Consider the following 12,600-nt stretch of genomic DNA (forward strand, 5'->3'; position numbering starts at 1 on the left):
CTGATGCACTAGGACACCCAGATCTCATTGTACGTCCCCTTTTCCTAACTTGGCACCATTCAGATAATAATTAGCCTTCCTATTCTTACCACCAAAGTGGATAACCTCACACTTATCCACATTAAACTACATCTGCCATGCATCCGCCCACTCACACAACCTGTCCAAGTCACCCTGCAGCCTCATAGCATCTTCCTCACAGTTCACACTACCAACCAGCTTTGTATCATCTGCAAATTTGCTAATGGTTCTTTTAATCCCTTCATCCAAGTCATTAATGTATATTGTAAATAGCTGCGGTCCCAGCACCGAGCCTTGCGGTTCCCCACTAGTCACTGCCTGCCATTTTGAAAGGGACCCATTTATCCCCACTCTTTGCTTTCTGTCTGTCAACCAATTTTCTATCCATGTTAGTACCCTACCTCCAATACCATGTGCTCTAATTTTGCCCACTAATCTCCTATGTGGGACCTTGTCGAAGGCTTTCTGAAAGTCGAGGTACACCACATCCACCGGCTCTCCCCTGTCAATTTTCCTAGTTACATCCTCAAAAAATTCCAGAAGATTAGTCAAGCATGATTTCCCTTTCGTAAATCCATGCTGACTCGGAACGATCCCGTTACTGCTATCCAAATCCTCCGCAATTTTGCCTTTTATAATTGACCCCAGCATCTTCCCCACCACTGATGTCAAACTAACTGGTCTATAATTTCCCGTTTTCTCTCTCCCTCCTTTCTTAAAAAGTGGATAACATTAGCTACCCTCCAATCCACAGGAACTGATCCTGAATCTATAGAACATTGGAAAATGATCACCAATGCGTCCACAATTTCTAGAGCCACCTCCAGATACAAAGGATCTGATGCTAGCTTCATGCAGGCATAAAGAATCCTTCCAGTTTGTTATACTGCACAGGTCCTGCAGCCCATCATGTCCATGCCAATTATTATGCCCATCTACCTGCATTAGGACGGTTTACTTTAATGCCTTTTCTATTTAATTGTCTGTCTAAATACCTCATAGTCACTGTTTCTGACTCCACTTTCTCTGGCAACGTGTTTTAGATATCAACTACTCTGTGTATAGAAATTAGCTTATAAGATCCTCTTTAACTCTCCCACCTTTCACCTTCAAACAATGCACTCTTTTGGATACCCTTATCATGGAGAAAAGATTTTTGACCATCCACCCATACGTAAAGTGGAAAGTGTACATTACTTTATGTACACGAGAGACTAGTGATGCCTGAGAAATTGGTGTTCAACAGTTCAAAGTTACAAAGTTGCTGTCGTTCTAAATTGAAGTGTATTCAGCTGTCATATGGCACAGGCAAAGATTTATTTGGATGTTTTAAGTAATTACTGTTTTTCCACAAAATCCTGCATCAAGTTCTGTGGGTCTATAAGCATCAAAATGGTTTCACAGCGGTTCAATAATAATCAAACTTGTCTTCATTCTGCCTTGTTTTACACCCCGCAGCAGACAGCAAACTATTGGATTTTATGATTTAGTTACCATGAGTTCTCGCACAATTTCTATTGAGTTGGAGGGACATGAATTAGTTAATGAGATAAGGTGCTAATGTTTCCCCTAGGGTTGTGATATTGATTGTGTGCCACATGAATAAATCTGAAGCCTCCGAGCAACATCATGAATAAAACTGCCTCGGCGTCATCATTATCATCTCTCTTTGGGCCCAAAGGATTAGTACATTTTTTTAGTCAAACTAAAGAATAATGTGTCACAGAGCATGTTATCTTCCTAAATTCATCTTCAATTATTAACAATGTACTAATCAAAGATTTACTTGGAAAATTTTAAAGCAGAACTCTTACTCATTCAATGCACGAGTCATGTTCTGTGGGTCTTCAAGCAGCAAAATGTCAATCACTCTGTCCTGAAGTCGGATATATTCCTTTAAGTTCTTTGCTCCATCATCGGCTACTGAGGAACTTGCATTTGACTGCTTTCTCTTTACCTGTTTAAAAAAGCTCAAGTTGCATAGTTTAGCACACATCGTGAATGGCACACAAGATGTTAAAATCTGCCAGTTTTTGATTTGTTGTGAAAAGACTAGATTCAGGCAGATTATAACCTGTTGCACGAGGGCTCCAATCATTTGGGTAGACAAAAAAATCTGGAGTAACTCAGCGGGTCAGGCAGCATCATTTTTTGCAATGCTAAATACCCTGGGCCCTGATTTTAATGGTGGTGGCAGTGGTGAAGATGAAGGAGAGGTGCAAGGGGTAGAGTTACATGCAGGTTGTGAAGAAGAAGACCCAAGGGAATGAGACCTCACATCTAGAAATGGTCTCCGAATCTTGTTCTTCTTGGCCCATGTATGAAAAACTCATCTAATTCTTCAAAGCTTGCCTGTCTGCATTTCCTCTGGCCCAAGCTTCTTCTCACAACACGTCTCATAGGAAAGCTGCCAGGGTTCCAATGGAGCAGATTGGCCCCAGAAAGGTTTGGGACAGAAGTGCAAGGCAACAGGTTCAGAAGGTGGTGAACCACCAACCTCAGTTCAGCTACAACCTTCTACAACAACCCTCTCTTCCAACCACCCCAAATGGGGATTTCTGCCACAAGTTGCTCCATTCATCACACATGGACAATCTAAAGTTAAGGCTTTGCCATCAGAAAGTCTGCTCTGTGCATGGCTAAGTAAACTTCTTTTCCAGCTGAAAGTTGAACTATTGTGAATTTTAGAAGTGCATTATAACATTAGTCTTTCCATAAGAAACAATAGACAATAGGTGCAGGAGTAGGCCATTCAGCCCTTCGAGCCAGCACCGCCATTCAATGCGATCATGGCTGATCACTCTCAATCAGTACCCCGTTCCTGCCTTCTCCCCATACCCCCTCATAAAGCATCCAACGAACTGGCCTCCACTGTCTTCTGAGGCAGAGAATTCCACACCTTCACCACTCTCTGACTGAAAAAGTTCTTCCTCATCTCCGTTCTAAATGGCCTACCCCTTATTCTTAAACTGTGGCCCCTTGTTCTGGACTCCCCCAACATTGGGAACATGTTTCCTGCCTCTAATGTGTCCAATCCCCTAATTATCTTATATGTTTCAATAAGATCCCCCCTCATCCTTCTAAATTCCAGTGTATACAAAAGGCTGGACATTCTTTTAATGTTTCCATGAATGAAGCACAATTAATGGAACCAAATATCAAAAAGACACAAGGAACTATGGATGCTTGAGTCAAACCAAAATTGCTAGAGGAACTCATTGGGTCAAGCAGCATCTGTGGTGGGATTGAATAGGTGACGCTTCAGGTTGGGACCCTTCTTCAGACTTAAACTACTGTATTGTGTCTGAATTGATTGCAATAAATTGATTTAAAGATACACAGAGAAACAGGCACTTCAGCCCACCGTGCATGCTGACCATCAACCACCTTTCACATTAATTCTATGTTATTCCACGTTCGTATCCACTCCCTACACACTGGGGTCAATTTACTAATTCAACAAACTTGTATATCTTTGGGATGTGGGAGGAAACTAAAGCACCTGGAGGAAATCCACAGAAAGAACATGTAAATTCCATACAGAGAGCAGCCAAAGTAGGATGAAACCCGGGTCCTTAGCGCTGTGAGGTTGCTGCTCTGCCAACTGCACCACTGTGTTGCTCTAAAGAAAGGCCTTGACCTGACATGCTGCCTGTTAAAACCCTCCACAGATACTGCCTGATTGGCTGAGTTACTCTAGCACTAGCACAGCATAGAATCACTGGTTCCATTTATTATGAGTCTATAATTCTGCAAGGAGAATTCTGCAAGGAGAATTTAACAGATTTTAGTTGGAGGACAGCAAAATCTGCCTCAAGAATGCTGTAATCCATAATGCAAAGTACACTATAAAACAATGTGTTAATTAACTGACCTGCTGGAGAAAAGGGATCCTGCCAGTTACCCTTCTGATATGGAAGACGGTGATAAGAATTAAATGCCCCAAGGCCAAAGAAACGATGAATGCCACAATAAATCCAGCAAAGTGTATGCCGTGATTTGGAGAAACCTGCAAAAAAAAGTGTAAAATAATACACTTTAGTCTTTCTTGAACAAAACTGGAGTGGCAACAAATTTCATTTTTGCTTTTGTTTTAGCGCAGTCAAGATATTGCACTATAAAAGTACCACTAACTTTGGTTTTGTAATGAACGTACACCTCAAAACATTTACTTATTTTGAGAATCACATACATCACAAAGGAATTGCGCCAATAATATTTTATGTATGGTTAACATCAATAGAGTTGTGCTGTTTAGCTAACAGATTTGACACCGAATTCTTACCCCTAATGATAATTTCTCTGTTAGCTCTGTGAATCTGCTGCTGACCTCCATTCCAACATCCAGCAAGCAGAAGAATAGTACGTTATTGTGCTGCTAGACCGGGTCTAGTTTTTTTTTTTAACTCAGGGTCACTAGGATCAATGGCTCACTGCAATGTATAGTTATGGAAGTCTTCATTCGGATGACATGTGAGTTAGAAGGGTAGCTGTGGACCTTTGTTGTTTGGGACATCTGTTTGGGACCTTTGTTGTTCATGGGTTATACGTTGTAGATTTTGTGTAGTTGAGTAATTGCAGTCCATTTTAAAGTTGGTACGCAGTGTTCCGGTGGCAGAACAAGTATGTGCTTAGAGTGGTGAATTGGACATCAATCAAGCAGGCTGCTTTTTCATGAATGGGACCGAGCTTCTTGAGTACTTAAACTACACTCATTCTGGCAGATGGAAAATATCTCACTTTGTGTCCTCCGGAGTCAAAAGTTGGCCAAATGAGGCAGGATATGTGGCCATTTACGTGTAGCCGCAGAATTTATGGGGCTAATCCTATAAATATTTTGATCACTGGTAATCCCTAGTACATTGGAGTTGAAGGACTCGGCAACCATAACATTCTTGAGTGTCAAGATTGGGTGATTAAACTCTCTTTCTGGAGATGGTCTCTGCCTGGCAATTGTGTGGTTTACATGTTACATTCAATTTATCATCCCATCCTGAAATGTTGTTCAGTTCTTGCAGCATGTAGACATAGACGACTTATTTGCTGAGTAATTGAAGATAGAATTGGACATTGGGCAATCACCAGTTGACATCCCAACTTCTGACTTAATGATGGAAGGACTTAAGATGATTCAATTGTGGGCAGCAAGATAGCTAAAAAACTGCAAGGTCTTTGGACTGGGATGAATGACCTCCTTTCTTTGTGCAAGTTATGACTTTAATCTCAATTCCCCAAGTGCTTCTGGATCCTCAGATTCAGCAGCCTGTGAAGTCTTGCTTTAAACGAAATCAAGATAATCAAGAATATAAATTCTTGCTCTCAACTTACCCGAGTCTCTGCTTTTACCATCAATATGAAATCTGCCCGAATGGGTCCAATCTGTATTTGATTACCCTGAAAGGCAGGATTTTAGATTTTAATTAACATACTTTATAATTTGGTCAGCTGTAAAGACGCCAATTCATTCTAAACCAACTTACAAGCAGGCGGTAACAAAATGTTTCCCCAAATGTAATGAGGGGAAGGGAAAGCAAGGAAAAAGATGAGGCAAAAATCAACCTTCCTTCTCATTGGAATGAGTGTGATCCAAGTCCCTAGTTATTCCCAGGTATGGAATTCAATAATTACAAAATGTAGAAAATGTCACTGCAAAAACTTCCATAAAAACATACGGTTAAATTTTCCATAGAAATAAAATATCGAATTTTGTAACAAAATGCAATTATTAGTCACAACCATCTTCCCAGCTGGGCAACAGAATTTAGAATGAAAAGAACACAGAACAGTAAAATAGAAAACAACCAAAAAAAATTAAAAGAAAAATAAACTTCACCTTTTCAATTAAAATTGTTGCTTTTGGGTACTTTGAATTTTACATTGAAAACAAAGAATATAAGAATGAGCTTACTTGAGGTGTGAGTTGTAGTGAAGAATTGTTGTGCAGCATCTCATGGGATCTCCAGTCCCTGGATGAATGGCTCCTCTGATTAATAAATCAGTAAGGAGGGATAGGAGAGGTTTAGCAAGACATGGGCCAAGCATGGGCAGGAGACACTGATGTAGATGGGCATGTTGGTCAGCATGGGCACATTGGGCTGCAGGGCCTGTTCTGTGCCACATGATGTTATGTCTCTAACCCTAATCAAATTACATGTTCCAGAGTTCTTATACTTGGAATAAACACTCCCTAATTCAAAATAAAATCTGCAGCCTCCTCCATCCGGATCGCGGGGCTTGGGTCGGCCCGCTGCGGACCGTCCGGCGCGGCCTGAAACCACAACAACCTGACCGCGGGAGAAGACGGCAGGGGAAGGGAAAAGACATTGTGGCCTTCCATCACAGTGAGGAGAGGACTGGAGGAGACTCACTGTGATGGATGTTTCTTTTTTTATGTGTTTTTGGGGTTGTGTAATCTGCCTATTTTAATGCTTTTATTGTTGGACTGTGGGTGACTGAATTTTGTCCAAAAAATTAGTTTTTTTGGATGACAAATAAAGCTATCTTGAATCTTGAATTTTGAATCATATATGGAAATACAAACACTTTCTCTTAGAACTCCTCTTTTACCATGCAGGAACACGCCCGAGTCACTACAGCATCCATTAGTCATGTCAAGATTAAAATCTCCTCTAACTAAACAGGGCTGTAAATACCTGTGTTTGACTGCCAATGGTGAGGTAAGCCGGTAATGAAATATTCTTCTCATCTTCACCAGCCTTTAATACTGCAGTATAATTAATTATGTAGTGTTCACCTGCTGATGAATAAGAAATGAAAAATACATTTTATCACAAGATTTAAACACAGGCAAAGGCCATTGACTCATCTGTTGGATCAATGACTTTCCTTCCAAGCCACTTAGGGATATATTCACCGATGATTGAGCAATGTTCAATTCTATTCATAACTCCTCTGAAACCAAAAAGCTGTACTCCATCCTGACTTTACTTTAGACTTTAGAAATACATCACAGAAACAGGCCCTTGGCCCGAGTCCGCAAGATCAGAGATCACCCCATACACACTAGCACTATCTTACACACTAGGGACAATTTACAATTTTACAGAAGTCAATTAACCTACAAATCTGTATGTCTTTGGAGTGTGGGAGGAAACTGGCAAACCTGGAGAAAAACCACGCAGTCACAGAGAGAATGTACAAACTCCATATAGACAGCACCCGTAGTCAGGATCAAACCCGGGTCTCTGGCTCTGCAAGGCAGCAACTCTATCGCTACGCTCCTGTGTCGTGACATGGAAATATATGATCATTTCTTTATCAACACAGGATCTAAACCTTGGAATTCCCTACCAACTTCATTGTGCAAGTATTTTCACCAGAAGAAGAGGCAGTTCTAGAAGGTGCTCACCACCACTTCTCAAGGGCAATTATGGATGGTCAGATTCAAAAAAGTTAATAATTACAAAAAAAGAACTGCCAGGACCACAAAAATAAATTACAGATACAGTTTAAAAAGTTGATATGAAAACTCAGCTCAGAGTGTTCACTGTGCTTTATGACAACATTCATATTTACAAATGGCCAATTTATTTCAATTTTCTTTTCATATTGAGCAATAGGATTGACACTAAGATCTGCGGTACCTTGGAGAGATTCTTTGGTGTATGTCTGGATCCCCATTTCAGTTTCATTTCCAACGTTACTCAGAATGCTCAGAACGCCAATGGTGTCGTGGATAGTCAGCTGAGAAACATTAAATGTCGTCTGTACATCCAAATTGGTTATCATCAGTTTTACATTTAATGTTTTTCCATTCACCTAAAAAAAAAAATAAGAGCTAGTGTGATCTTATTTATAGTTAAGCCATGCAGGCACCCACACAGACAGACACGACCGCTCAGTACAGTGGTCTCGGAAAGGCACATTCAAAAGGGAGATGGTGGTGGGGGTAGGACAGTGGGAGAAGACCAACTTTATAGAAATAAGGAACTGCAATGCTGGTTAATGCACAAAAGGACAAAAAGTGCTGGAGTAACTTGACGGGTCAGGCAGCATCCCTGGAGGACATGGATAGGTGACGTTTCATATCATGGCCTTTCTTCAGACTGAAACATGATGGGGAAGGTGGGAAAAATCTGGAAGAGAGGAGGGCCAGGACAAAGCCTGGTGAGTGATGGGTAGATGCTGGTGAGTTTTTTGATAGGCAGATGGTTGGGCAAAGGCCAGAAATGAAAAGACAAAAGATGTAGATAAGGTGGAAATCGTGAAGCCAGAGCTAGGTGGAAGAGGAGAGGGGAGGGGAGAAATGGGTGCATCCAGGTGGGGCACAGGGAACATGAGGAGGGGGGAGGTGGAGTTAAGGAAGGAAGGGTTGTTTGTGGATTAGTTATCCAAAATTGGAGAATTCAATGTTCATACTGTTAGGCTGTAAGCAACCCAATGGAAGGTGAAATGCTTTTCCTCCAGTTGCATGTTGCCTTATTCTGGCGATAGAGGTCTAGGACAGAAAGGTTCTAGAATGGAAAGGAGTGTTAATATGGTTAGCATTCGGTAGATTCAGCAAGCCTTGGCAGACCAAGTGCAAGTGTTCAGTAAAATATTCTCTAAGTCTACGCTTGGTCTCGCTGATGTAAAGGAGGACATATTGGAATCACAGAATACAATAGATGTGGGTAAAGGGGCTGGAGTTTATACTCACACTAACAAAGTTATTTCTCTTGCAGGATTTAACAAAAATTAAAATCTTTAGAATAGCAATAAGTTGATTTTTATTACTGAAGCTAAAAATAATAAAGGCTGTATGTTACATTGAGTATCATTGCACAAGTCTCAATAGAAGCAATTGCTTATCATTTTCAATGGCTAAAGTAGCAGCTGCATTATGAAGAGACAATGTTGTCTGATGACTGCAAGGAGACTATTTTTTCTCCTTGTAAATTTCCAAAATATTTTTAACTGGTTCTCTAGTTCCCAATCAAAATCATGTTATAACCATAATGCAAACTGTTCCCCAATTCATCGCTCATGTTATATACTTGATGTATTCAAGAGAAAGTTAGACATAGCTCTTAGGGCTAACGGAATCAGGGGATATGGTGAGAAAGCAGGAACAGTGTACTTATTTTGGATGATCACACATGATCATATGGAATGGTGGTGTTGACTCAAAGGTTCAAATGGCCTACTCTTGCACCTAGTTTCTATGTTTCTATATTCATGTCATGGAAACATACATTATAGCAAAACTTTCTGTAGCAAAACATAGCAAAACTTTCTGTAGTTTAGTTGCTTTACATAGAAAGATACAGTTGGAAAACAAATAGCCTCATTCAGTACCGACAACTTTTCTTTTTGCATAATACCCAGTGGTTAAATTCTGACTGTATGTGTTCTTGATTTGGTGGTATGCTACGCCATCTAGTGGTCAGATTATGCAGCACAACTTGGCTATCACATGAGAGTCAAGAATTACTAAAGATTTCAGCATACCCATCCAATCCAGAATATTCTAAAATCTTAGAAAATTTCCTTTCCAAATATGTACCATAAAACAAACAAAAATAAATTTTAAAACATTGGTACCAATTACACAGATGTGGTTCATATATTTGCACAACTCAACCACTGATTTGCAAAACCTTATCCAGTCTGAATGAGGAGCTGGTGTGTTGTGTTCTTCCTTGTAAAGCATTGAGATTTTTTCTCACAATTAATGTACTCACAATTAATGAGCACAGGGAAGAATGCGTAGCATACGGCTCAGGAGGTTAGACAATTTGGACCTGTATTCCTTGGAGGTTAGAAGAATGAAAGTAAATTAATTCAAATTTATAAGATCCTAAGGGAGGCCCTACAAGGTTGGCGTTGAAAGTCACGAACTAGGGAATATTGTTACAGAATTAAGGGGCAGTCATTTAATACGGGGATGAGTAGAAATGTCTCCTCTCACTGGAATACCAGCGGGTAGCGCCAGCAATGGCTGCCTTGCCAACAGTCTGTCTTCATCCATTTCTTCTTTGTTGTTTTATAGTATGTGTTAAATATATGTTTTAGTGTTCTTCAGCTTGTTTTATGTGGGGAATGGGGAAGGTGGTGGGGGAAACTTTTTTAAATCTCTTACCTCGACGGAGATGCGATTTTTTTCCGTATCGTATCTCCGTCCGCACTGCAGCCTAACATCGAGGAGCTGGTGGCCTCTGCTTGAGATCAACTTCGGGAGCTCCAGCTGTGGGAGCCTGCAGACTTAACATCATGGAGCTGGCAATCCCTGCTGGGGATCGACCTTGGAGCTCCAACCGCGGAAGCCTGCGGACTTAAAATCGTGGAGCTCGCGGTCCCTAGTTAGAGTCCGTCTTCGGCAGCTCCAGGCTCCAGGGGCTTCAACTGTCCCCGACACAGAGGCTTCGATCGCCCCGACACGGGTGCTTCGATCGCCGGCTGCGGGAGCTACGATCGCCCCGACTGCAGATGGTTCGACTGCCCCAACCATGGGAGAATAAAGAAGGAAGAAGTTTGGACTTTATTGCCTTCCATCACAGTGAGGAATGGGGGGAATCCGCTGTGGTGGATGTTTATGTTAACTTTTATGTAGTTGTGTGTCCTGTTGCTTTTTTTTAGTATGGCTGTATGGTAAATCAAACATCACTGTACCTTAATTGGTACATGTGACAATAAAAGACCTTGAACTCTCAGCCCCAGAGGGCGATGAAGTTAGATCATTTGATGGGGTGGAGATCAATAAATATTTGAAAGATCAAGGAATTAAGGGGTATGCGGAACAAACACACAAGAGAAATTGTGGCCTGCAAAGATTAGCAATAATGTATTGAATGATGCAACTTGCAGCCTCCTCCTGCCCCCATTTCCATGTATTCTTCTGTTTAATGCTAATCATCATGGCGAACATTAACTTGACAACACAGTTGTCCCGACAACCTGAGTTGTCCAGGATGCTCTGATATATTTCACAACCATTAGTCCAGGAAAGGCCGCACTGCTCCACGATGTTAGGCCGTAATGGAGACGGAGATACGACACGGAAAAAATCACATCCCCGTCGAGGTAAGAGATTGAAAACATTTTCCCCCAAACCCCACAAAAACAAACCTAGAAACACTAAAACATATTTTTAAACACATACTTAAAATAAGAAAACAGAAAGAAAAGACAGACAGACCGTTGGCTAGGCAGCCATCATCGGCGCCCCCCAGTTCAGTTGCATTGAGTATAAGAGTTAAGACGTCACGTTGCAGCTTTATAGGACTTGGGTTAGGCCGCCTATGGAGTATTGTGTGCAGTTCTATCTGTCTATTATAGGAATGATGTGGAGGCTTTGGAGAGGGTGCCGAAGAGGTTTACCTGAATGGAGCCTTGAGTAGAGGGGATTAGCTATAAGGAAAGGTTGGACAACCTTGGGTTGTTTTCTCTGGAGCATCAAAGGCTGAGACGAGACGTGATAAAAATATATAAAATGATGAGAGGCATGGGTAAGATAGACTGTCAGAACCTTTTACCCCAGGATGGAAACGTCAAAGACTAGAGGGCAGTGTTTTAGGGTGAGAGGGGCAAAATTTAAAGGAAATGTACGGGGAAAGTCTTTTTATATAAAGAGTGGTGAGTACCTTGGAACGCGCTGCCTAGGGTGGTGGTGGAGATAGGATAGTGATATTTTAGATAGGCACATGGATATGTAGGGAATGGCGGGATCTGGATCATGTGCAGGCAGAGATTAGTTAACTTGGCATAACATTACATGGACTTTGTGGACCTATACTGATCTTCCACATAACATACCCTCCCATGCGTCATCAGCAAACTTAAATGCTTTATGCTCTGCCCCCGCCCCCACCTCCAATTTATTAATATAAGTCAGAAATAATCAAGGGTTAAGAACTGATCCTCATTCTCACTCACATATATTCTGACACAAAGGGGTTGCAAAGGCAGCCCAAGTATTTGCTATATTATTTGAATGAGTGATTTTTAACTCAGACCACAGGCCAGCTTACAGACCCATCATTCCATCAGCTCTACATTGCATGCAATTCAAATTGGTTGGGAATAAAATGCCACACCACCAGTGAGTGGCATAGTATAGTGACAGAAAGCACACTAGAGGGCAGTAGAAGTGAACAATTGTTCACACATTAAAAAAGTTAAAAACCTTTGGTCACATTCAATTACACTTTTGTGTTGCAAAATTAACATAACCATTAATCTCTGTCTCTCTCTGTGTCACTCTCTCTGTCTCTCTCTCTGTGTGTGTCTCTCTCTCTCTGTGTGTGTCTCTCTCTCTCTCTCTGTCTCTCTCTCTCTCTCTCTCTCTCTCTCTCTCTCTCTCTCTCTCTCTCTCTCTCTCTCTCTCTCTCTCTCTCTCTCTCTCTCTCTCTCTCTCTCTCTCTCTCTCTCCCCCTCTGTCTCTCTCCCTCTGTCTCTCTCCCTCTGTCTCTCTCCCTCTGTCTCTCTCCCTCTCTCTCTGTCTCTCTCTCTCTCTCTCTCTCTCTCTGTCTCTCTCTGTCTCTCTCTCTGTCTCTCTCTATCTTTCTGTGACCGTAAAACACAAATCCTCTATGCTGTGTTCAGAGGTGGCTTGGTTTACTTATTCAATGAGTGAATTAA

General features: G+C 41.4%; 1 protein-coding gene across 1 annotated transcript in view; it reads right to left on the reverse strand.

Moving 5' to 3' along the window:
• LOC144600321 (limbin-like) overlaps positions 1–12,600 on the reverse strand; it is a 102,094-nt gene that overhangs the window by 80,887 nt on the left and 8,607 nt on the right. Inside the window, exons 5-9 of the mRNA XM_078411893.1 lie at positions 7,626–7,800; positions 6,675–6,778; positions 5,350–5,415; positions 3,896–4,030; positions 1,836–1,978 (exon numbers count right to left, since the gene is read on the reverse strand). Coding sequence (XP_078268019.1) covers positions 1,836–1,978; positions 3,896–4,030; positions 5,350–5,415; positions 6,675–6,778; positions 7,626–7,800 — 623 coding nt within the window. The remainder of the gene's footprint in view (positions 1–1,835; positions 1,979–3,895; positions 4,031–5,349; positions 5,416–6,674; positions 6,779–7,625; positions 7,801–12,600) is intronic.

This window comes from Rhinoraja longicauda, chromosome 1, assembly GCF_053455715.1.
Source record: "Rhinoraja longicauda isolate Sanriku21f chromosome 1, sRhiLon1.1, whole genome shotgun sequence".
In the NCBI taxonomy this organism is placed as follows: Eukaryota; Metazoa; Chordata; class Chondrichthyes; order Rajiformes; family Arhynchobatidae; genus Rhinoraja; species Rhinoraja longicauda.